This window comes from Podarcis muralis, chromosome 6 (genome assembly GCF_964188315.1).
Source record: "Podarcis muralis chromosome 6, rPodMur119.hap1.1, whole genome shotgun sequence".
NCBI lineage: Eukaryota > Metazoa > Chordata > Lepidosauria > Squamata > Lacertidae > Podarcis > Podarcis muralis.
The window spans coordinates 49,706,634-49,733,652 of NC_135660.1; the positions used below are offsets into that span (position 1 = coordinate 49,706,634).

Here is a 27,019-nt window from a genome sequence, read left to right on the forward strand (position 1 = left end):
GACATTTTGCAGTAACCATTCTCTGCCTTAAGTTCATAAGTCTCTCTGTATATCATTGCATTCCTTCACATTTATATTGCCTTGCCTTGATCTTAATATATTTTTAATTGTGGTATGTAGCACTGGTTTATTCTTAATTCTGACAACTTTACCAAGAACAAGTGTGTGTCTGCTCAGACCCAAGTGGTAACAGAGAAAATTTTTATACTGGCTTTAGCTTTAAAAAATATTTGTTTAGAGATCTTTTAATTCAGGGAAGTCATTGATGCCACAAACAACATGTAGTGCAATCTTTTGCAAGACTATTCAGAAATAAATCCTATTAAGTTCACTGAGCTTAGTATACATAGGATTGTAGCATTAACCATCATTTGTTCTGTGCCTTCTCTATTAATGCAGAATTGCAAGGGCTCATCACACTAAAAGGGAGGTCTTTAAAAAATAAAATGAAATCACCAAATGCTACCCATTAGATTAATTTGACTGGAATGCAACTGAGGGATATATATTAAGTAAATGGCAGCAAGCATAAGTCAATAGGAGAAATAGGACATTAACTGAGGTAATGTGATTAGTCAATAGGAGAAATGGGATATTAACAAAAAGAGCAATATATTACCAATCTTTTGAGTCATTCAGCTTGATGGCAAGTAAAATTGAATGCATATTGATTGAATCTTAGGGAAAGTATTCCTGAGACCGAGTTCTTTAGAGAACACCTGAATCAACTCAAGTTTGTTCCGAATACAGCAGGAAGTGAGAGGCAGAGTGTGAGTTTGCATGGAAGTAAGATCGCCCTCAAACTTGCTTTCCAAAAACTGAAATAACTTGACTAAGGCTAATGATCAGTCCTTAAATAAAATTGTCCCAGAATGGATTTGCTGTTTTCAGAATTGTTTTTGTCAAACTGGGCAGAAGAGGAGATAGGGAAAAGAAGACAGAGCAATGGAATGCTGGGTTTAAGCTTATTGCTCAGCTATAGTGTTTTCCTCTTCTAAAAAATAGCTATCAGTATGTTTATCCTAGGAGGCAAAGAACAGCTTGGGGAAGAGGGAATTGAATCATAGACTTGGGGGTTGTATTGGCATAGTAGCACACTCTGCAATGCCCTCATGGCTACCTCCATGCTCATTTTTCCACATGGGCAGTTCACAGAGAATGAGTGTGTGGATGGGGTGTGTATGCATGTGGATAGGGTGTGGGGAAAAGAAAGGGGGTATCTGTGTTAAGTGTAAATTTTGTATGCGTATGTGTGTACTAATGGTGGAAGTTTGGTTTGATAGGTGCAGACAGCAAGCCAGTTTTAAGCTGTCACCTAATTCCCTGCTGGCAACACCGTTGCCCGCCCCCACCCCCCGCAGAATGTGGGCAATTCTTGATCCAGCCTTTGGGCTAAAGAAAGGCCAAAGTGTGTATGTGCATGCGCCACTGGGGCATATTTTAAAGGCCTAACTGTCTATATTTCCTCTATTTACTTTGCTGCATATTTTGTGGTTTTAAATTTCTGCTGAGGTTCTCTCACCAAAGAGTACTTGCCCAAACCTGGATCTTGGCATCCAGGGAATTCTCCTTTATACCTATTTATTTTTCCTTGCACCAACAAAAACAAAATTGATCAATAATTACATATTGCATATGTTCCTTGCAATATCTCACTTTCCTTTCAGGTAGGTTGATTTGTCCTCATCTGGATATGAATGAGCAACACATCTTGTTTGGGTACAGTTGCAATTTCAGGGTTTATTTTAAATCAATTAATTTACAGGCTTGTATTAGTTAAGCTGTGCGTTTATAGTCTCACAAAGTAGTTGGATGCAATGTGTGTAACCTATTCCATCCACAAAATAAGAATTTCTGTAGAGTTTCTATAGTGCAAGTTCATGTTCTGATGGGGCTAGCATCTGGAGCCAACTGACGATTCCCAGGTAAGATCCTCCCCCTATTGTGTGCGCAAGGTGGTCCCTCCCCCTACCTGGCCTGATCACCTTGGCAACGTCTCCCCAGGCAGGATTGGGCAACTGGCTGAGGTAGGCGGAGACCTCCAAATATCCCACCCGGGGAAGGTAAAGCCAATCCTGTGCTAATGGTGCCGCATAGGGTCCAGGGGGCTGTGTGTGACCACACAAAGGGCACCCTCCATTTAATGTGGGGAGCAGTCATTGTATCTGCCCTACACTGGTTGCTCTTGACACTCTTTTCTTAGCCCCAATTCCAAGCTGCTTCCCAAGTAAATGGCTGAAGCAATGAACTCTGGTAAGGGGAACATAGAAAGTTCAGAGTCCCTTTCTTATACACTTTTGTGTTGTGGTTACTGCTAATAAAGCCTTTCTCCACTTTTAGGAGCAAATGGTGAGTACAGTAGTTGCATGAAATAAATGGATCTCTTCAGGCATTTGAGGTGAACACCTGTAGGCTTAAAGAGGAGAGAGACACCACCACCACCCCATTTCATACGTGACTTAGTGCTGCTTTGGAGACAACCTCATGCCTCTTGTCCCTCTGATGTTACTTCATACTTCAGCCCACACTTGTTTCATTTCTACCAAACCAAAACATTCTAAATCAGAAACAGTTTTACCAGAGTTTTGGAAAGTATTTATTTGTTTAATTAAAATTTTCAAAGTTTCATTGGTGGGAATCAAAGAATTGGAGAGTTGCAAGGGACCCCAAAGGCACAACAGCCTGCAAGGCAGGAATCTCAGCTAAAGCATCCATGACAGGTGGCCATCCATCCTCTGTTTGAAAACCTCCAATAAAGGAGAGTCTATCTCCTTCCAAGGTAATCTGTTCCACTGTCCAACACCTCTTACTGTCAGAAAGTTCTTCCTAATGTTTGGTCGGAATCTCCTTTCTTGTAACTTGAATCCATTGGTTGAAGTCCTACCCTCTGGAGCAGAAGGAAACAAGCTTGCTCCTTCTTTCATGTGGCAACCCTTCAGATATTTGAAGATGGCTATCATATCACTCCTCAGACTTTTCTTCAGGTTAAACATCCCCAGCTCCCTCTAGCATTCCACATAAGGCTAGGTTTCTAGACCTTTTATCATGTTGGTTGCCCTCCTCTGCACACATTCCAGTTTGTCAATATCCTTAAACTGTGATACTCGGAAGCGGACACAGTACTCCAGGTGGGGTCTGGTCAAGGCAAAATAGAGCAGGACTATTACTTCCCTTGATATGAAGTAGGTATTATTGTAAGCAGTACATCGATCCATTCATTTAAAAAACAACTGTTGATCTAATTTACGGTCTTTTGTTGCCCTTTTTATGCTGTGTAAGTTCTTGGAATGCTAATTGTATTTTATTGTTCAAAACATTCAATGGAGCAAGTGGGAAGAAAGGACTGTAGGAATAAAATATTGCTGTTCTTTATGTTATATATTCATTGCATCGTTTTGGGAGAATTATAAATTGAGGGTTTTTTTGTAGTTATTTTCCAGCACACAGTCACCATCTACATCTATGTTAATATTTTGTTAACCTAGTTAATGGGTACTGACAAATAACAAATATTCGTTAACATCTGATAAACTGCTGCTTGGTTACAGTTTCTGTTTATATACCGCATAGCAGAAGAACAAAAAAGAAAATTAAGTACTTCTGTTCCTCATAATATTCTGTTTATTTAATCTGAACAGGAACTGCAAGTACTTACTGGAAAGGCAAGGTGTGGTTTATACAAAGTCCTAGATTATAGTGATGGTGCACTGGGGCAGTACATATTAAACATGAGTTAAAGTGGTCTTTAACCCTCACTATTTGTTTGTTTACTAGGTTGAATTAGCAATCAAAATGGATGCTCCACGAACGATGTGCATAGGTATGAGATGGAGTCTCATGAGTTTATCCAGACAGCAGGCCATACCCGTTTCCCTGGCAATTTTCATGTTTTTCTCAACATGCACTGTTTCTTTTTTTAATGGATGCAATCAGTATGTGACTCCAACCAAAATTAGCATACAATTTTATGGCCCTGCCATGTATTGTCTTGTTATTAGGTTGGTGGATTAGCCGTGTTCCAAAACATGGCAGAGTTTGCATATTTGGGCAGGGATATTCAGGTCTTGAGCCACATTGGAACTGACACATTTGCACTTAAAGCCCTGCCCTCTGATCCAAAGATATGGGATGGACTCCCTTCACTCAGTGTTGTAGAAAATGCACTCTGCACATGCATTGGATTGTTGCTGGATGAGTCCTAGGGATAAGGCTTGGCTGAGTTAGCCTGAGATCAAGAAGCCCTGCTTCTGATTCACCATAATGCTCCACCCACAATCTTTCATTTCTACTGGGTGATATTCTTCAAGTACTTGGTTTGGGTTTTCCAGCTGCAGCATCCATAAAGACTGTCCTGCTCCCTGACATAGTTTTAACCATTTTATCTTGGATTGTGCCAGCCGGTCCAGTAGTAGATGTGCTATGAGTTGTAGGAACAAAGGGACCACCTCCCCTTTAAACATTCAGTGTATATTCAGGTAGATCTTCCAGTCTATATTCTGATTTCAACCAAATTTCTGAATTGGAATTTTGCTCCAGCTGCTGGGAATTGTTAAATTGATGTGCACTGCCTTGATATTTTATGTGAGTAGGAGAAACATAAGCACTTCAATAAATAAATCAAACTGGACCAATCATGGTAGGACTGGCCAAAAACAATTTCATATTTTACTTCAAACACAAATATCATTGATTTTTGTCATTTTGAATTGGATTTCTCTCCCTCCTTGACTATGGGTCTGCGGCCAAGGGATACAGAAATCCACTCTTCAGGGTTCTTTTCCTATGGAGGTCATGGAATGTTTCTTACTGTTATCTCTTTATCAGGAAATTCTAGTTATGGAGATGTCTGCAAGCATGGTTTCTTCATCAAATCCCCACCTCCTCATCTTTTCACCAATCAGGTACTGTTGACACCATAATAGCCATGGTGCTGCTGCTATAATGTTGTTGTTTAGTCGTTTAGTCATGTCTGACTCTTCATGACCCCATGGACCAGAGCACGCAAGCCACTCCTGTCTATAATAATGATGGGCAAATAACAATTATAATTGTACTCATAATGTGTTACTGTATTTCTAATTCCTTGTCTTTTACCTTTCTTCCAACAGAACTCCTGGAAAAGGAGACACTTTATCCTTTCCAAGTCTGGCAAGAATGACTATGTCCTGAGGTATCTTAAAGGTGCCCAGTTAAAGGGTTACATTGAAATCAATGAGTAAGTATCTAGCCATGTCTCAGAATGACCGCTCCTCACATTAAATGGGGGAAGCCCTTTGCGTTGTCACGCGCAGCCCCCTGGACCCTATGCGGCACCATTAGCACAGGCTTGGCTTTGCCTTCCCCAGGTGGGATATCTCGATCCCCGGCGGGGGACTGGGAGGGATAAATGCACAATGACTGAGCCAAGGTCTACCCACATTAGAACATAATAAAGTTGTGGCCAATTTTAATCCCATAGCACGTTGTCTTGAGTCATTATTCCACACAGGGGACTCCGCCTGTCCATGGAAAGCTTCTTTCAACAGTCCCTGACTGCCTGAATTCCTGCTTGCTGGCCCCCTCAACAAAAGTTCTGCTCCAGGTTCTTCCCAAATGCATGGTGGAGCACCATATGAAATTGAACCACCTCACAGGTTAAAAGCACTGTGAGGCAGTGAACAAGACTTATTGCACATCTACTTATTGCACAAAGAAGCTCTGATGGTATGCATATAGGGACCCTGCAGCTGGGGTGGGGTGGGGTGCCTGGGGGGTGCATTGGTAGGAGAGTGGCTAACCCATGTGGACCTGCAACCCCCTCACAGTAATGCGCTTTTAATGTGTGAGAACCCGTGCAGCTGTTTAGGGTTCTATGAGTTCTAAAATGGAACCTCAGCCAGTCATCTCTCCCGATGTTCTGAGGTAATTCTAATCTGCTTTATTGTTTTATGTTTTGTGTGTTTTTAAAGCGTGGTTGTGGTTTCTTCCTTGATTTTCCTTGTTTTATCTTTTGTAAACCGCTTTGAGGTTTGATTGTTTTTGTTTTAATTGAAACAAAAACTATTACATTTTCAAAATTCACAAAGAAAGAATAAAAAGAATAATTTGATCTTCAATGACATATTCTAGGATAAAAATAGGTGTTACAAAATACACGGTAAAAGTATTTAAACATCTAAGATAAACAGAACAACATTGAAAAAGAATAAGAAAAGAAAAAAACCAAAGCAAAATGACAAAAACTAGAAGAAGAAGAAATACTTTTTTTAGGAAGTTCAAACCAATACTTGAATATTCTGTGCGCAAAGTCCTTCATTCTAGTTTGAGTCCCTTATGATTTTGTTGACTTCCTTCTATCTCTTTGCTGTTTCGACTCACCTATTACAGTTAAATAATCTGTGCTTTATTGTTTATCCAAAATTGTTTTCCTTTTCTGTGAAATTAATCAAAACAGATTCATTTCTGCTTTGAGGTTTTTGACAATTCAGCGTTATATAAATTTTGAGGAACGAACGAATGAATGAATGAATAATCTGGCTGCCGCATTTTGGACAAATTGAAGTTTCTAAGGTGTCTTCAAAGACAGCCCCATATAAAGTACATTGCAATAATCCAGTCTGGCAGTTACCAGAGCATGGAGTACAGTGGCCAAGTCTTCTCTGTCCAAAAGGGGCCATTGCTGGAGACAGGATTAATATCATTTTAAATATATGTATCACTATATAACACTTGTCTACCCATTTAAAACCTCATGCGATTCTCTTTTATATAACTAGTTAAAATAACCTAGCTTTGTGAGTGTGCTATATTCGGAAAAGGAATGTACCAGAATGCATTAGGCTGCCATGTGGCGTAATTTAAGCAAGGTGGAATATATAGTTCTCTCCCTCCTCATTTAATCCCCACAACAACCCTGTGAGGTAGGTTGAGCTGAGAGATAGTGACTGGCCCAAGATCACCCAGTGAGTTTCATGGCTGAGCAGGTGTTTGAACCCTGGTCTCTCAGTTCCTAGTCCAACACTCCAACCACTATACCACATTATATTACACATTACATGCTTTTTATGACATGCACAAGATTGCAGTTTATTTCATCTATTAGAACTCAAGAATCAACCACGGTTCATAGTGGTGCTACAATATATAGACATATTGAAGTTTAGTTATGTTTCATGTCTCCGAGGTTTTTTGTATCTATGGATTAGGCTAAGAATTTGGGACAGACAAGTTCTTATTTCGCACTTGCTTTTCCCATTCTGGATTATGTAAGACCAAAACACTTGTTTAGAAATGACATGCAGTAAAAACAGTCTCATCACTCGCAAGAACATGTTTTACAATGCTAGATCATTGCCTATGACATCTTTTAACACGATGAGCCACATAGACTGTGTACATCTTTATATATTTACCTAACAGGACTTCAGAAATAGAGATTGGCATAGGTGACCCTGAGAAAATGACAGTTGTGAAGAAGATGTTTAAATGCAAGCCTGCAGAAGTGATGACCATCAGAACAGAAAATAGGGTTTTCTATCTTATTGGATCAGACAGGTATGTTCACCATTCTTTACAGATATGTACGTATAGCTTTCATACCTGCTAGTATGAAGGTAATGAATTAAAAATGTTAATTCATTAACAACACCAGGATCCTCAATTTGGTCACAGCACATCCTCAAAAAATTATCACACAAGCCATCATATATATTACACAAAAAAGGATTCCCCTTACAACGTTTACAAAGCTCGTGAAATACATTTGAACAGCGAGATGAGTGGAGGTGAAGGAAATTTAAGGAGCCACCATAGCTTAATAAATCAAGAATGGTTTCCCTACTGTGATTCCTTTCTTGCCCAGTTAAGCCACTTATTATAGTGTGTTTCCCTTCTGAAAAACCCTTGCTTTAGAGGCTGTTCCGGAAGTAGAAGAAGAGCTGTGCTACAAGGTAAATTATGAGGGAATCCTTACTTGAGAAGAATCAGCCACAGAATAATCTCTTTTGGCATTACACATGCGGCAGGGATTTTCCCAGAGTCAGCATACCTAGAACGTGTGAGAGAAATCAGTGCTGCTTGGAAAGAGATAATGCAAATCCTGTTAGGTACCTTTTTACCTTATACTCTCCTCCCCTTATTCTGCACATTCAATACCCAGCAGAGACTTTGGCACTGAAACAAAGTACCAGTCTGACCTCAAAGAAAACAAATACCCTTTGTTTGTTTTCGGTAACTTAGAATGGAGTGCCAGTTTCCTTAAAGGCTACTTTGAAAGATTCTAACCACTCCTGCAAGGCAGTGGGTACAGAATTTTCCTCAGGGTTTACTCCTGAAGGCCTTCCCACGAATGAGTTTAGCTGCAAGGAAGCAGAGGTTTAGAACCAGAGTTTTCCTTCTCCTAGATGGGCTACCTTCCCAGGTTGACAGCCCCATCTTCCCCTCATTTCCCTCTATAGCCTACAGCCACGCATTAACAACAACTAATGGAAAAGGTGGTGGTTGATAGAAACATTGTTTTTTATATAGATATCACAGTCACCATCAGACAGGGGAATCTCATCCTCACAATAAAGGTGGGGCAGAACCTGTGGGGTCCCCAGTGGGTGTATTGAAATGCCACCCTGCAAGAGACTGCTCTGGCTATCTCTGCACTTGCCTTCCAGCGTGCCTTCTATATGAGCTTGGAACCCAAGTCAACAACACCATCCTGACAGTGTAGGAAGCCTGGAGCCTTAGTGCGAAATGCCAAGGCTGCTAAGCAAACCATAATTGTCTTGGTTAGAAGATCTAATCATTTTCAATGTGTGCAGTCACCCTGCTCCCATTCACATAGTATGCTCAGGCCAGTGCATGGATATGCCTTTATGTCTGGGTTAAAACACTGATTAAAAATGCTTTTGTTCAGCTAAAAGGGTGCCCAAAATAAAGCAGATAATGGATTATTTTTTTCACTGTTCTTTATCAAAGTAGTGCATATAAAGCTGCAGGTGTACATTACATGCAGGTCCCACTATCTAAACAGAATGCATTTGCAGGAATTCGTTTCATAAGCAAACATTTCCATAACAAGTTGACCATTTCCACTGATCTCTTTGGGGAAATGTGTTCCCGACCACAGAATATGACAAAATGTCAAAAATACCTGGGGAAAGCCCTCTGAAACCTTGCAAAGGCAAATAAGGAAAGAAAAAAATGCTCTTATTTGTCTGATCTCTCCCCACTTCCTCCTCACTTCCTCCCACCATGGTTTCTGGTGAAATGGCTGCCGTGGACCAGCAAAACACAAAAAGTAAGGCTTCTTTAAGGCTGCTTATTTGTTTTCAGTACTACACTCAGGTCCAGCTCTATGGATCTGTGGTGTGTATAATTTGCATACTAATTCCTCATTTTTGGATAAGTGATTTTTTTTTTTATAACAAGTGTTTGGATAGCGGGACCTGTGTATATTTAAAATAAACTAGGGTTTTGCTTCAGTGCTATTGCTTTGACTCCTAAATTTATTCAGATTTGATAAATTAATTTACTTAGTTTGCAGTCCTAACCATGCCTAATCAGAAGTATGTCCTATTTGGGTGACTATAGAGAATGAGAGTTGAGATTCTTTTAAGATTTGAAATCTTCTACAGCCATGGAATAAAGGCATCCCTGGTTATATGGTGAAGGATTACCAGTGAGAATCTTGAAATCATGGGTGATTAACTTTGGCCTTCCATATCTTGCCCAACCACAACCCCCACCACTTCTGACTATTGGCCAACTGCTGGAGTCCAAGAATGCTTTAGATGTTTTCTGGATATACCCAGGGTAGTATTCAACTCTGAGTAAAACTTACTTGAATATCACCCAGCAATACAGTGGTACCTCGTGTTACATACGCTTCAGGTTACAGACACTTCAGGTTACAGACTCCGCTAACCCAGAAATAGTGCTCCAGGTTAAGAACTTTGCTTCAGGATGAGAACAGAAATCGTGCTCCAGTGGCGTGGCGGCAGCAGGAGGCCCCATTAGCTAAAGTGGTGCTTCAGGTTAAGAAGAGTTTCAGGTTAAGAACGGACCTCCGGAACGAATTAAGTACTTAACCCGAGGTACCACTGTACTGCTCATGCCAGGGATTATGGAACCTTAAGCCCAAGGCTCAAATATGGCCCTTGAGGCCTCCATATCTTTCTCCCCAAGCAATTCTCCTTCACTAGCCCTGCTTCCATAACTTCCTCATCCTAGTTTTTCCTGTCCTTGAACTGTCTTGCCTGCCTGGCTGAAGAGATGTAGAGGGTATGGTGTAAAGACCTCTGACTTTTGCATAGGTGGGATGTAGCATACCTGACAAAGTTAAAAGTCTGATTTGTTGCCACTTTTGACTCTGGTCACAACCATCACAGGCCTGTGACTCCCATCCTTGATGTTTTCCCATGAGGCAATGCAGCCCTTGGGCTGAAAAAGCTTCTCTGCCCCTTGGCATATGGGGAGGAGGCCCTTGAGCACCTTGAAGATGCTGCTCAAGGATTTGGTTCTTCTTAAAAGTAAAAAAAAAAAAAATCAGAGGAATACAATCTCATTCCTAATATTTTGTTTCTTTATCTGTCTCCTTAAAATGTAATTTCACTCTCTAGCAAGGACATTGAGGACTGGGCCACCTTCCTGTTTTCAACCAGCAGAGAAACAAAGGTCAGTGGTTGTTGCAATGCTGTTTTAATTATCGAACATCAGCCATTGACATTTTTTAAAAAATAAAAATAATAACAAATGTCTTCACCATTTGTTCTACTAGTGCCCGGTTTTCTTTTCTAAACTGTAACTTACAACTGGAGTCTGTCAGTTTCAGTTCTCTCAAGTTTCTAATTTTTCCAGTCTTAAATTCAGTTCTCCGTGTTTTGTAGCAATTGACACATTTTTAAAAATCCTCATGGAAATTTACCAGCATTTTAGTGTAAATTTCTCCCAATAAGCACATTTTATATGCACTTTTGAGAAATGTACACATTTGCATTTTTTCAACCAATTTCCCCTAATACAATGCATATTCATTTGTTATTTTCACCAATCTATTCATTTTTTCTTGCATGCTTTCCTCTAGTATATGCATTTTTGTAAGCCTTGTTTGGTTGGAGAGCTAAATAGCAATATTCATGTAAATGTCAATTTCAAAAAATAGGTACGCTTTGGTTTCATAATGTTTTGTAAAGTGTGGAATTTGATTGACTCAGCTTCAGATGAGATCTGAATGGAATTTCTCCCCCATCCCTACTTACAAACTAAGGGAAGTTTTAGGAATGAATTTGTATCTTATCTCTAAACAGGGAGCAGGAGAGAGCTACAGATACAGTTACTGTGATACCAAGGAAGGACAGCATAATGTAGGTGCTTGCTATCTAGGCTGCATTCTTGTGCTATTGGAGTGCATTGCAGTGGCATTTAAATCAATTTATCTATTAAAAATGTAAATTAAGCACCATTCTTCTCCACATATATTAACTTTATTTTTCAACTACATATATTCTGTGAACAAAAGTGTTTTGTTTGGCTTTTATGAATCTCCTGGAAATGAATAACTAGGTAATTATAAAATGAGACAGATTACATAAAACAGGTCATTAGATGATCCTTTGCTAGGCCACTTTTTGGTGTTAGTTGGTTAATTGTCATCTTACACTGAAGTAGCATTGGAATGGGGATGATGGGAGTTGTTGTCTGGCAACATCTGGAAAACCACAGGTCCCTCACTCCCAGATCTATCAGAACTCAGTTTACAGATCCAAATTTTTCACTAGCAAAGGCTAGCATTAATAGATGCTGTTTGGATCTACAGGCTAAATTCGAGGACAAAACCTCAGTCGCCATTTTCAAACAGTTCCTGTAGGGTTATTATCAATTTCCCTCCTAAACAGCAGCCAAAATTCCTGGAGATAACAAAAGACTCTCTCTTCCCCCCTCTCTCTGTGTGTCTGCCAGTGTTCTGGAACTGAACTTGCTGCATTCGGGAACAAACTAGACTTTTCATAGCATGCAGCTTCAGAGGCAATTTTTCATGCATGGGGACAAGCGCTTATTGGGAAGCAGGTGCATACAGAGATGGAAGGCTTATCACTAGCTTAGATAGCTCAGTTGGTTAGAGTGTGGTGCTGATAACGCCAAGGTTGCAGGTTTGATCCCTGTGTGGGACAGCTGCATATTCCTGCATTGCAGTCCAACTCTGCAGTTCTATTCTTCACTACCTCAGCTTCAGCTAGGAGCCTTGAAGGGGGGAAGTTTCCATAGGTTGTGGGGTGATCTTTATTCACATCGTGGTGGGCAGGGAAGAGATAAACTTTTATATTATTACAAAGGTTTTAACTATGTGAAATTACTCTGTTGCTTCATTTCTTGACCCAGAAACCAGAAATGAGAGGTCGGTCAAAATCTTCACCAGCTTGTCTTGATGAAGTAGCTGCTGACATCATCAAGAAGGAACCGTGTCCTGACAATGAATATGAGGTGGTTGTTATATACTGTCTTTTTCATTTTAAGGGTGCTTCCAGGCTGTCAGTATTTCATGGGAAGGATTTCAAGGGCATACCGAAAACTTAGGTTTGTGCAATTAAAGTGCTCTGTTCCCCGGTGCCACAAATCCATCTTAAAAAAGAAACAGTTTTTTTGGCAGTAATTGGAAAATGCATTGAAAATTGAGGGATGAATGAATGGGAATGCATGTAAACACCATTCAAATAAGTCATGATGAATCCAGGATAGGTATTCATTGTCATATAACTTCCCCACAAACAAATCAGAATAAATGCACAATAAAGACTAGATATAGCCTAATTCCAGGGACGCGGGTGGCGCTGTGGGTAAAACCTCAGCGCCTAGGACTTGCCGATCGCATGGTCGGTGGTTCGAATCCCCGCGGCAGGGTGAGCTCCCGTCGTTCGGTCCCAGCTCCTGCCCACCTAGCAGTTCGAAAGCACCCTTAAGTGCAAGTATATAAATAGGTACCGCTTTATAGCAGGAAGGTAAACGGCGTTTCCGTGTGCTGTGCTGGTGCAGGCTTGCCAGAGCAGCTTCGTCATGCTGGCCACGTGACCCGGAAGTGTCTCCGGACAGCGCTGGCCCCCGGCCTCTTAAGCGAGATGGGCGCGCAACCCCAGAGTCGGTCATGACTGGCCCGTACGGGCAGGGGTACCTTTACCTTTACCTTTATAGCCTAATTATTGGGTAAGCTTTGTGAAAGAAAATCAGGATGAATGTGCAATAAATAAACTTGTCTGGGCGAGTGCTAAAAATAAAATAAAAATATTATTCCTTTTCTTTTCCACACCCATAACAATTTTAAAGTAGAACTACAACTCAAGTACCTGATTTTGCTTAAATGTGTTCTATCAGCAGAAAGAACAGGGCTAATTTCTAGTTTTAATGAATCACCCTGAAATAAAGCTATGCTTTCTTTTATTCTGTTTTGATTCGTTGTGCTGCAGGATATAGGAACATCCATCTCCAAGAAGAGGCCCTATTCAGAGCCTATTACTCAAGAATCCTCCCAAGAAGCCCCTGTTTATGAGTCACTGACAGTACTGCAACTAGTGAGTGTTGAAAGTGGGACTGGAAGAACTGTATGGATAATTTGAAGCAGCTACCGCATCACTTCCATGCATTGTATAGTGGAGAAAGTTGCATGAGGCATTGCTCAGTTATTTTCAAAAGTAAAATAAAATAAGGGTTTGCAAGTGATTAAAGGTAAAGGTACCCCTGACCATTATGTCCAGTCGCGGACGACTCTGGGGTTGCGCGCTCATCTCGCTCCATAGGCCGAGGGAGCTGGTGTTTGTCCGCAGACAGCTTCCGGGTCATGTGGCCAGCATGACTAAGCCTCTTCTGGTGAACCAGAGCAGCACACGGAAACACTGTTTACTTTCCCGCCGGAGCGGTACCTATTTATCTACTTGCACTTTGACGTGCTTTCGAACTGCTAGGTGGGTAGGAGCAGGGACCGAGCAACGGGAGCTTACCCCATCACGGGGATTTGAACCGCCAACCTTCCAATCGGCAAGCCCTAGGCTCTGTAGTTTAGACCACAGCGCCACCCGCGTCCCTGCTAGTGATTATTTGCTACTAATTATTTCTTCATTTTCTGATCCTTCCTTTTCACACCCACTTGCCTCTCCTTATCCCTGGCTTCCACACAGTTGCCCATAATGTTTCCATTGCAGAAACGTGCTTAGAAACTTATATCCAAGGGCACGATAATATGATTATAATTATAATTATTATATTTATTTATAGCCCATGTTTTTCCCAGACCAGGACTCAAGGTGGCTTGCACAAATTGAAAAAAAACACAGATAAAATACAGAAAGCCAAAAACATATAAAATATAATAATTTAAAAGTAATTAAATTATAATAGAATTGAAACAATTTAGAAACAAATCTGTCATAGGTCAGCGGGTTTGAGTACATTCATACCAGCTGTTCTCCATGTTGTTATGGCACATCTCAACCTGATTACATTCCTCATAAGTGTTTCACTTCTGATTTTCTTGTGGGGCAGCAGGTCTTCCTCATTGCTGGTTTCATTTGCCAAAAAAGAGCAAGTGTTTGCATATTATCCATTTTGACCTTTCTCAGAGCATGATGAGCAAAGAATAATGACACTGTAAATATGTCTGTACTTTTGTTTCAGCGACACCTGACAAATCATCAAGAGTCAGAGGAAAAATCCAAAATGGAGGACTACTATGCTTGTCCAACAAATATTCTAGCTACGGTAACGTATATATCATTATTTGCTCTGTTCTAAATAATGAAGTAATGCTTATATCTCTTTTTAATGTGCAGAATCCTTTATCTTGTGTGCAGATTTGTTCCACGCCAGTTTAGTCTCGTAGCACTGTATAAAGCTTGCGTCATACTGAGTCAGAACATTAGTCCACAGAGCCCAGTATTATAAATTCTGACTAACAGCAACTTCCAAGGGTCTTATTCAGAGGTCTTTCCCAGCCCTTGCATCTGAAACAATTTGTTACTAGAGCTGGATATTAATTATCATTATCATTATATGATGATGATGTATACCCCCGTCCATCTGTCTAGGTTTCCTGGTTTACAGGAATTTACATTTCAGGGTGTTTGAACTAGAAGACCCTTAGGTCCCTGCCAACTCCAGAATTCTGTGATTCTACACCTGGGAACTTTGGTAAGCAAAATGTGCTTTACAGCAGTGGCTCTCACCTGTGGTAGAGATTTACCCAAAGCTTCCAGCTGTTTCATGACTGTTTAGGGTCTTCTGCCTCTAAATCAACCCTCTTCCCCCTCTAAGATTTGCAGTTGTTCCAGTATTCAGAATTTCTTCAGAAATTAAACGATTGTAGTTTGCTGAAACCAAGTCTTTCAGTAAGTGTTATCTTATTTTGCTTTAGTGACATATCAGTTTTATCCAGACAGACTAGACCATATGTATTAGTGGGTTCAATAACAGTACTGAGAGCACCGCTTTTAACAGAGTTGAGTTTTTATTTCCTTTGGATACGTTAATATACTTTGCATATGCTTTTTACTTTCATAGCTGAATGATATGCAGGATAAATTCAGCACCACAGAAGAGACTACTAACCCAGATGAAGAAAAGGTTGGTGAACCTGAAGAATACATGCCCATGGGATGCATGTGAGTATTCAAGCATGGTGCATTTTGCTCCTAAATTTATCTGAAGCAATAGTTCGTGGATTTCTTTTGCAAAGCTTTTGCTAGATCAGGATTCCAAATCCCATCAACTCCAGCCAGCATGGCCATTGGTCTGGAGTGATTGGAGTTATAGTGCAGAAACACATGGAGGGGAACAGGTTCCCCATCTCTGTGCTAGACCATCATTGGTTCATCTTTATTGCACCTGGGGGAGAACATTTTAGTCTACTGTGGCACTCTGTTTCTTTCTCACAACAAAGTGATGTCTACCTTTAGGTATTAAATTAACATAGCCAGAAAGATAGTATTATTACCAGTAACTGCTGGTGCAAATTGATCACTCTTGTAATCTTGAATAGATTCCTTCCTTCCTTCCTCTCCTCAGAAGGAGCTGATCCTGTAGAAGCTACTTTGTCTTAACCCGTCTGTGCCAATTTCCAAGCCCATCAGCCCTGGCAAGGCAGTAACGTACATGCCAACAGCAATCACATAATTCCCCCTGAATCGGCTTTTGGCATGTTACTGTAGCTGCTCAAAGATTGCCAGGACTTCTGGTGCCTCGAAGCCCTGGAAAAGGCCATAGTACAGAAGCTGGATAAACACAAAATATATTAAAATCCCCCAAGACATTGGCTGGGTACACTCACGGCTCATTGCCAGTGAATAAACCACCACACAGATATTTTTTTTAGTTGAACCAGTAGCCTGAATTCATTGTATGGATTCTGTTGCCATTCAAATTCAGCGAGGATTCAAATAATTGTTAAGGTTTTATTCCAGGTGTTATTTTTGTGGGGAGGTAACACTATAGTCTAGCTTTCAGTTTCATGTTTGGTTTAGCACCCAAACTGCTAGACAGTCATTGTACCATTTTTCATGGAGCATTCCTCGGATCCTCTAAGAAACCCAACTCATGTAGACTCAAAAGCATGCTATAGAGCTGTTTTAAAGTCCATTTCAGTGATTTGGGGTTGTCGTGGCAAGTCCTGTCCTGGCTGAGGGCTGTAGACCAGTGTAACCTGAGTCCGCTTGTTCCATCTAGATTAGAAACCTTCAAACAATAACTATGTCCCAGAAAGTGGAACAAGCTGGACGTTCCTGTGGATTGTAAGCCTTTCTGGGCAGTGGCTGAGGTCAGGTTTCCCTTCCCCACAAGCAAGACAGACTCACAGGAACTCCGTGCAGACTGCATACCATCACTATGCTGGTGGGGTAGTACTGGGTTCATGCCTGCTGGCTCTGTCCTGATCTCCACACCTTAGTAGCATCACATGCACAGTGCCTGCACTTGTAAAAGCTGTTACTCCCCATGTCCAATCTTTACCGTGTGGTGTTTTTTTTGTGTGTGTTTTTTTTGAAAAATACAGGTCTCATGTCAAAGGTCTGTTTCAATCATTGGGACTTCAGTGGGGCTGAATAGAGTGGCAGAGAAACATCCAAAGCTCTCCCACTTGTGCTAGCCATGGAAGAGAGGCGGCTGTGAAACTGCAGTTTTTCCCTGCACCGGCTTCAGGATGGTGCAGCAGAGAGGTCCAAATCAAGTCCAGCACCAGTAGCTGGAGTGACTTAGGATCCAGCAGATACTTGGTGGACCCTTCTCCACACCATCCTTGTCACCCCCACACACCAAAACTCTTAGTTTGGGGGCTTTCCATTAGCTAAAACTGGCAGAGATATCTCCAACTGTAGGTCTGTTCATCCAGTTATAGTGGGGACCTCTGTGGTGGTGGAGGTCCCCTGTTGGCAGATTGCAGTGGAGCCAGGACACCATCACCACATCCTTACCCCCTCTAGAATGGCAAGTTAGGCTTTCTCTGCCCATCTGGATCAAACCCAAAGGCTGTACAATTTGCATGTGTGTTGGTTTTCTGCACAAAAACTGGCCAAAGTTTGGGGGTCTGTCAGGGCTGATCTGGCACTACAATTGTGCTTCACTTTCCACTACCCCTCCGTTCATACACTGATTGTGCAGCTTCAGTCTGCTGCCCAGGCTAAAGTTTCTTTTTTAAAAAAAAACAAATTATAGAGATGGTTGATGCATTTCCTTTTAAAAGTAATATAATTTATTCATTAGAGTTTCAGGGGTAGCGGAGGTAAAAATTGAACCTACAAACAATGAATTGACGACCCTTCCTGAAGGCCAGGAAGATAGCACGAATCTGCAGGTGATAGAGGACAAGCCTTTGAAACCAACACCACTACCAAGGACCTGGAAACCAGAAAAAACACCGAAGCTATCAGTTCTGTCTGTGGTTCAGTTGTCCATTATTCTCAGGTGTGGATATTCTCAGTGTTTCCTGTGGATAGTGATGGTTGGATACATGTGCATAATTTACATTTTCAATATATTACTAATTATGTCTGTATTTCTCACAAACTCCCTGAGAGCAAAAGAAAATGCATTTCTATTTCAATGGGTTTTCCATTGTACCGATTTCCAAGTGATACGATCAGTCCAATAGTCAATGTCAATGCTTTGATGTTAGTTCTTTGCTCCATTATGTGAACCAGAAAAGAATACTTAACCTTTATCTCCCCACCATGTGAGCCTTTTGAATTCATTCAAGTGTACATTGGACTTTGTTCCATTGTTCCACGTAGTTTGCAAAGGTGCAGGGGAAATGAATCACTATGATTCTTGCTTCGACAATAATTTGATTCTGTTAAGAAATGAGCCCTTTCTTACACACTGCTTTACAGCTGTATTCTAACGCACACTTATGTCACCTTGAGTTTTGAAAGGGCAGAATATAAGTGTTTTGAAAAGCTCACTATTTTATATAAGAAGAGAAAGAAGTCAGATATAGAATGTTGTAAGACTGGTTGTGTGGGTTATCTTGGAACATATTTAGACTGTTTCTAGCTCAGTACTGACTGGCAGTGGCTCTCATTAATAGCAACAACTTGCAGTGGTACCTTTCTGGTTTATTAGCCACACATTTTGGGTTTCACAACACGCCTTTCCTCTTTTCAGTAAAGTCAGAGATGACTGCAAATTGGAAGAGGTGGATATTCTCCTTCCCCGGAGTGATTTCACCAACTGCCTGACACTTGTCAAAGCCGCTGGGCGTATATGGTAAGGCCTCTTATTTTCATGCTGGTTTGTACCTTCAGCTCTTAAAAAGCAATCAGGTTTTTTGGTTAGTTCCAGCAATGTCACCGCATCACTACTGATCAATTCCATAAGAGACAGCTCAAGTTAATATTAATCAATTGACCCAAATTAAGGCTCACGCACACATGCTCCAGGCTTTCTAGGCACAGGGCTGAGTTTTCCCCTGTCCCAGGGCTTTCCCTGGGAAAACCCATGTTTAAGTGCTGAATCGGAGCAAACAGCAATCTGGAAAACCCTATTGCTGTTTACTCCCATTCGGCGGTAAAATGCAGGTTTTCCCCAGGGAGAGCATTGGGACAAAAAAAACCAACAACACCTGAACCTGGAAAGTCTAGACCTGTGCCTAGACACCTGGAGCAAAGGTAAGTGTGGATGAGGCCTAAGAAGAGCCCTGCTGGATCAGGCACTAAGACCCATCAAGTAGTCCAGCATCCTATTCTTACAGTTGTGAAACAGATGCCTGTGGGCAGGACCTGAGAACAACAGCACTGCTGCTATTGATCCCTTGCAACTTGTATCCATATGCACAGATGCATAGATGAACACATGCACACATGCACTCATTCACACTTCTTTATTATTGTTGGCCTGCTCTGTGTGAAATCTCTTGTAGCTCTTGCTGTTGTAGCTCATGCTAGTCTTTCTCAATACAAATGATATAAGTGTGAAATGATTGTCCCAAAGAAGATTTCCAGAGCCCTGCCTTGTAATCTATCTAAAATCTATCTTTATATTTAACCTTTTGAGTTGACCTTTTGATCAGTCTATTTTTGGGTGTGAACTTTATTTTGCATTTTTAAATATGTTATTTAACATCTAGCTGTTATTGTTCTTGATTGTTACCCTCTTCAGGTTTGCCAAGAAATAACAGTGGGATATAATTTTTTCAAAAGCAACATCTGTTCACTGTCACTGGCAGGTGAACAACATACTTATATTAACTTGTTTTTATACATACTTCATATGGTGACCTGTCATTTTGCAGTGTTCAGGAGAGCTGGCTATATAAGTCGGTTAGGGAATGCTAGTTTTGCATTCCTGCCAGAGACCAGAAATGAATTTGTTAAAACACTGAAAACTGCTGCTTGGCAGTTTAGGTTTTAATTTGCAAATCACCAACTTAGTTTTTATGTAACACAAAACAGAAGTTTTAATCCCCACATTTCTCAGTATATTCTTCAGTTGGGCATTCCCATACTAATGAGTTGGTGAGAGAGTTGAAATAAAAATACGGTAAATTTACAAGCACATAAAACTGCTCCACAGTCTTTGTGGACCACAAGATGTCACACTTTCTCTACCACAGTTTATTCCATATGACAAACAGTCTGGTGGTATTATGCTTTTGCATCCATATATTTCAGTGCAAAGAAAACACAATGCAAATGGGGGGGGGGGGAGTCATCAGTTACATACTGTTTGCAGACTATAAGGTACAACATCAGTGAACACTGATCATATTCACCAGATAAGACTTCTGTTCTGTACATGGGACAAATAAGCAAACATTGGCAATTTCTACTACCATTTTTATGGATATCATACAACAATCCCAAGAGGAGGTTAAGAAAGTAGAGAATTTCCATTATCTCAAATATTTTGCAGAGTTGATAGGCAGTAGGGAAGTTAGTGTGCTTCCTAGAATATCAGTATCAGTGACTGAGGAAAGGAAGGGAGGGTGAAATGGACATAGATTAGAGGTGCCTAGAGCTCATCTCCTGCTGTGCCTTCCCTTGTGTACTCTCTAGTGCTCAGCTGCAAGTCTGACTCTCTCTGCTCTCCTTTGATGTACTTCACATGCCTGCTGCACACTGCGCACAAGAAAGTCACTTTCTCAGGCCTTGTCAGTGATGGGAGGAAATTCTTCCCAATAAGTTTCAGAGAGGAAGTCCCCCTGTCATGGAAAGCTGATGGGCATATTCAGATTAGTAGAAAGAAGACTCCTTAAAAAAAAATTCCAACATTTAAAAAGTGCTGGAAAGAAGGTGGAGAACAATTGCTGGCTACATTTACCAAGGATAAAGCAAAGAGTAATGGAATGAAGTGACAGAAAAAGAAATCTACCTTAAAATGGCCTATCAGACCAATTCAGCAATGCAGTAAGCTACTTACAGAGATGGTAGAATCTCCTACTTAGTGCATATAATGCATGTGTGCGTGAATATGTGTGTGTGTTTAAATAGATAGTGCATTTTGGCATGTGACTGGATAATCCAGGGAATTCTCCTTGAATCCATAATTCTATATGAGTTTAAACTTCCAGGGCTAGGGCTGTGTACTGGAATGCCATAATAAAATTGCTCAACCAACCTAATAGGCCAATTATGTTAGGTCTCTGGGCTGAGATAAACAGAATACCCCCAGATTGTCTACTGGAATTTACGCTGGACTTGATATGTGTACAAAGCCGGAGGCTTGAATACTTGATATTATTCATTTTAATTTAAAGATGTATCTTCCAACTTTCAGCAGCCTTAACTGCCAAAGAGCAATTTAGAGAACTTTCTCCCCACTCAAAGAATAAATTCAAATGTAGTACAGTAATGTAGAATAGAAATCAAAACCACAGGGTCAAAGTCATTTTGTACCTTGATTCATATTGATCGTTGGTTACTGGTTCCAGTATCTTTAGGCTAACATACTACCTTTAATATTTTTTTTAAAAAAACAAGTTGTTCACCAAAACCTGTTAGCTTTCAGGTTCATAACAGGATCACAATTAAGAATGATCTCTGGTTTCTAAGCTTCCTCTACAAGATTTGTGACCCCATAATAGACTGCAGATGAGTACCCATAGATCACCCTAAGCTCTGATAGTGTATTTCCATTTAACCTCCCTGCTTGGAAGCTTTAATTGATATCTACTGTTTGATTAGATTATCTGCTTAGCTATCAATTTCATCCCAACTCTTCAGTATTTTTGAATGCCAGACTGCCAGTTATTCCATGGATACTTCTCCATATCAGAAGCCATCACCAAAGTGAACAAGAATCCTAATCAGTCAATGCTCCCCCCCCCCCCTTGCCTCTTCTCCAATTCACTACAGTGTCTCCCAGTGGAAAGACCTGCATCGCTTGGGATGCATATTTCATCAAGGGGATTATATAGTGGCTGTGAATGACCTGCATGCAAAGAGCATAGATGAAATGTCTTTGTTCATAACTCGATCCACAAGAAAGGAGGTAAGAGCCAACAATTTAACTAGTTAGGACCACCAAGCAGTGAATTAGTTTGTGGCAATTAGCTGTGGGGCTTATCCAGGCACATTTGTTCAGACAAAAGCATGGTTAACATCATCATCATCATCATCATCATCATTATTATTATTATTATTATCATTATCATCATCATCATCATCATTATTGCTGTGGCTGCTGCTGCTGCATCCAATCTCCCATATGGCTACCCATATGTTGGTCTATTGTGTGCAGCCAGTAGTTTCACACCAGGGTAAAAAGTGGTAGTGGATTTCCTACCCTCAGCAACCCACTTTAATCTGAGCATGGACCTTATCCAAGGGATGTGTTTCTAATGATTTTGCTCTGGAACATAATGGAAGACAGTGTAACATAGGAGCCAACTCCTAGGGGCTGTGGAGGCTTCGCTCCCCCATAAAATATTTGAGGGGGCCAAGGCCCCACCCCCAAGTTGATAGGCATTACCATTCAAATGGTGTGCGTGCACCCCGTCATGTGATTGATTATGTGGGGTGAGGCTTACCTGGGCCCGCCCAATATTTTATTCAGGTTGGCACCCCTACAGCGTAATAAAACTCAAGCATCTTAATCACATCAAGTTTCATTAAAAGCTGTTAATAAAAATAGGCACACACACACACTCAACAATAATAGGTTTCATAGTAGAGTATTCATGAGCTGGGCTACCTGCTTAGAGGGACAGTCGGTTAAATGCAGTGCCAGCAAAAAATACAAGCTGTGTGGAATTTTAATTTGGACTAGAGCATGAGTCTTGCAGAGTGCCCAGGGACAGCATGCTCTGATCTGTTGTTGGGAGGAAAAATGTACACAATGAAGAAGGGCTAAGCAGACAAGCAAAATGAAATGTGAGCAACTGAACCATAAGGGGCCAAGGAGGCAGAGAAGACAAAGGGGAAATTATCTAGTATGTGGAAAGCTGGAGAAAGCAATGGAAGAAGCAGAAGTGTAGTGGAGAACAGAAAGGTAAGTGGAAGTGATGGAAAACTGAAGACAGGGTCAGGGAATTTAGGGAAGGTGGGACTAATGAAAAAATAGCACTGGGTGAAAATTCTTCACACTGATCTTGGGGACAAAGAAGACTGGTTATGTGTTGAAAAGGAAAATGGAGATTTGTATTCATCTCCTGTTGAGACTCCTGTTGGTTTTAAGGCAATTCCCGTCTTCTCATTTCCATTGACTTGTGACCATTTCCATTGTACGTAAAAGGATTAAAGAGATACTGCATCACTAGTAATCATTTACTGTGGTTCATGTTAGGTGATCATAGGTGATCATGGGTTAGTTGGCTATATTGGTTCAAAAACAATTGGCTTAACACTGTGAATTCATACTGTGGTAAATGTTAATGTGTAATCTCTCCCTGTTTGGCACACATTGCATTATTATGAAGTAGGTAGATTGTGCAATTCTTAACCAATCACCTACTCCTAGATAACCATTTTGCCTATTACACACACACACACACACACACACACACACACACACACACACATTTCTGTGTATTTGATATCCCAGGAATTAGTCCGCCTCCCTAGCCCCTATACCACACTACCTCAAAGTTTATTTGCCACTGCCTTGAAATCACTTTACCCAGAGATCTTTCATATTGTATTGGTGCTGGCAGTTGCAGGCTCTACACGCTTTTCTGTGCCTGGCTGTCAAAACCATTTGTGGAGAACCACTCATTGTAAAACCTTGGATTTCTCATGGCTCGCATCAGGATTCTGTGGACACGCAACTTCACAAAGCTGTGCGGTACTGCAATTCACCCCCAAGATTAGATAATTTTAAACCTGCAAAGGTATATGGGGGAAAGATAAATTTATGAATTGTATATACAAAGTTGCTAATCACTATTATATTAACACAATGGTGCAGGCTTGTAAACTATAAATAGTAACGTGGTAAGTGCTTATCTCTCCTCCCCCCCCCCCCAAAGGTGAAACTGACTGTATGTCGACTTCCAGATTCAAAAATTTTACATGCTCAAGGCTGCAAATGTTCCTAATGGAGAAAAATGTAAGTGTGTGACGAACCTGCCTATTCTTCTATGCAAATGTCATCAACAACTCAGTTACGTTGTAGTAAGCAGGTTTAGTTTTCCATGATGAATGGAGTTTTAATCCAAGTATTCTGATTTCACTGGCTTGTTATCCCATTTCCTTCTAGAACTAGATGTTACTTATTCCAGAACTAGCATGATTTGGACTTTTCTATCATGCCCATTATCAGCACTAGATTGAAAACACAGGATCCCCCATCCCCTAAATTGGAAATATATGCTATGAAGCAAATCTAGAGTTCCCAGCCCACTTTTGCCTCATAATGATAGTGCAGAGATTTTTGCAATGGGAGATCAATGGTTTGCATTCATACTTTAACAACTGAACCACCAGCAGCTGATGGCAATTTTAAAAAGTATTGCTATATGATCTATTGGAAATGTTATTACATTCAAAATGAAACATATGAATGGTGGGTAAATAAATATAGTCTATGATGGGTAGGGATACATGCCAAAATCCAGCTCAAACTAGGCACAGTAGCATAGGTTGGGCATACAGCATGTACAAGGGCCTACAGCCTATAAAACAGGATATCAGATAACTTTATGCATGGACAGCCAGGTCAAGCAGCCATTCTCAGAACAGTGGTTCTGGAATCAGCAGATTCCGAAATCCAATCCAGACATTTTGTAAATCAAGATCAAGAAGTTCAATTCCTCTGAGCTTCTTTGCGAAAAGGCAGGATCCATATGTAATAAAAATATTTTTATATGTTACTTGTTGCAGACTCTTCATTGGCCAAGATCTTAGGTCAAATACAAATGAAGACTTGAAAACAGTGCCCCCCCCCCAAAAAAAAAACCACCGTGAAGACACCAAAACTTTGTCTCATAAAAAAGTAGCATGGTGGTGGTCTCTCTTCATGTAGCACTCAGTGAACCGCACCAGACTGGGAGAGGACTATTCCTCTGCAAATTTTGAAATGCAGTGGTATTCAGAAGAAATGGTATTTCACTGCTGTGAATATCCATAAATGTATTTAAAACCCTTTCAGAGTTTCTGCGCTGCTCCAAGAACAAAGATGCTGCCATTCCACTGTGGTATCAGACATTTGTCTTTCTTTTTTCATTTCATTTTTCTTTGCTTTTCTATTATATCATATCTTCACCACATACTGCGTTACAGTCCAACATAAGATAATAAGAAAGGAATAGCATAAATATAAGACATATGTAAGTGAATAATACTAATAACAACATAACTTATTCCTCCATCTTATTTAACTCTTATGTATCTTAACATTCTCTCATGTTGTAACATCTACTGCTGAGTGTTTTTTATCAGTCTGTTACGATTATTTTCATGTTGTAATATTTTTTTTCCATATAACCTATATATAATGTCCAGTCTTCTTTTAGACTTATCATCTTTATTTCTTAATATATTTGTCATACAGTCTTGTGGTAAATGTTTTGTTGTTGTTGTTGTTGTTGTTTTGCCAATTTATGGACCAAATGCTTTTCTGATTTATTGAGTTTGTTATGCTCATAGTTAAGAAATCCATGCTTGCACATCAACATCACCTTTTCCTTCAGCAGAGGTTTATATTCTTGTAGAGATTATTAATATCCAAAAACATATTGTGCTAATTCATGTGCAATGCTAAACCATGGTTTTAACACTACATGCACAAGCTAAAGTAAGCCCAAACCAAATCTCTGGTTGTGCGATTCCCCCATTCTGGCCTGGAAAAGGACCTTGCTTCCATTTAATTTCACTTTCCACACATCATAACATGGTTTCAAACAAACTCTAGTCAATTTCAAAGCAAGCCAATGTCAAACCACACATTATAAGTTGGCTTGTTTAACTAACTAAAGTTTCTTTTAAACCACAATATCTGGTTCATACATATCATCAAGTGCTGTCTATGAAACATAACATCTTATATGGCGTTAAAAGCTAAAGGTAGAGGACCCCTGATAGCTATGTCCAGTTGCGAATGACTCTGGGGTTGCGGTGTTCATCTCGCTTTACTGGCCGAGGGAGCCGACGTTTGTCCACAGACAGTTTTTCCAGGTCATGTGGCCAGCATGACTAAACTGCTTCTGGCAACACCAGAGCAGCGCACAGAAGCGCCTTTTATCTTCCCGTCGGAGCGGCACCCATTTATCTACTTGCACTTTGACGTGCTTTTGAACTGCTATGTTGGCAGGAGCTGGGACCGAGCAACAGGAGCTCACCCTGTTGCGGGGATTCAAACCGCCGACCTTTTGATCGGCAAGCCTAAGGCTCAGTGGTTTAGACCACAGCGCCACCCGTGTCACCCTTATATGGCTTAGGCCTGGGCTATTTAAAGAATGTATTATCCCATACAAACCTGCCTGGGCTCAGAGATCTTTGGGGAAGAGCCTTCTCTCCTTTCTGCCACCCTCGCAGGAACGTTGATGGAGATTTGAGAGAAGGCCGTCCCAGTGGCTGCTCCCAGTGTTTGGAATTCCCTTCCTAGAGAGGCTAGAATGGGTCCTTCCTTGCTTTTTCTTCCACCAGCAGGTGAAGACTGTTTATTTCAATAGACTTTCAGGAACTGACTGTTTTTAAGAAAAGGGCTTTAAATAGTTCTGTGTTTTGCTGTTTTTACTATATGTATATTAATATATATTTTTTATATTGTTTTCATTCTATTATAGTTCTTTTAAGTGATTACCTTTTGTATGTTTTTATTTTTTTGGAATTTATTCATGTTATTTCAGTTTTTGTAAATGGCCTTGAGTCCCAGTCTGGAGAAGAGGTGGGATATTGAGGATCAAAGAAGATTTGTGGTAATTAAGTACAGTTCTTCCATACACTTGGCAGCATGAGAGGGGAGGGGCTTTGCTCAAGCTCATTATAGCTTGTACATTATTTAGTGTTATGTGTGAATCAGCCCTTTGAGTAACCATTAAATCAATGTTAACCTATTTAAATAAGCACTCAGCTTTACATAGATACACAGGTCCTGTTCCCTTGGACAACCAGGATTTCTAAATATTATACAGTGGTACCTC

At 40.6% G+C, this 27,019-nt stretch overlaps 1 protein-coding gene across 1 annotated transcript; it reads left to right on the forward strand.

The window, feature by feature from the left end:
* The first annotated feature begins 4,730 nt into the window (after positions 1-4,730).
* On the forward strand, positions 4,731-25,421 carry PLEKHS1 (pleckstrin homology domain containing S1). Its single transcript, XM_028730228.2, has 13 exons — positions 4,731-4,901; positions 5,109-5,215; positions 7,399-7,533; positions 10,590-10,644; positions 12,349-12,450; positions 13,428-13,532; positions 14,632-14,715; positions 15,514-15,614; positions 17,707-17,907; positions 18,607-18,708; positions 21,795-21,930; positions 23,906-23,985; positions 24,759-25,421. The coding sequence occupies exons 1-12, from the start codon at positions 4,731-4,733 to the stop codon at positions 23,972-23,974; spliced, it is 1,368 nt and encodes a 455-aa protein (XP_028586061.2). The 3' UTR covers positions 23,975-23,985; positions 24,759-25,421.
* The last annotated feature ends 1,598 nt before the right edge of the window (positions 25,422-27,019 follow it).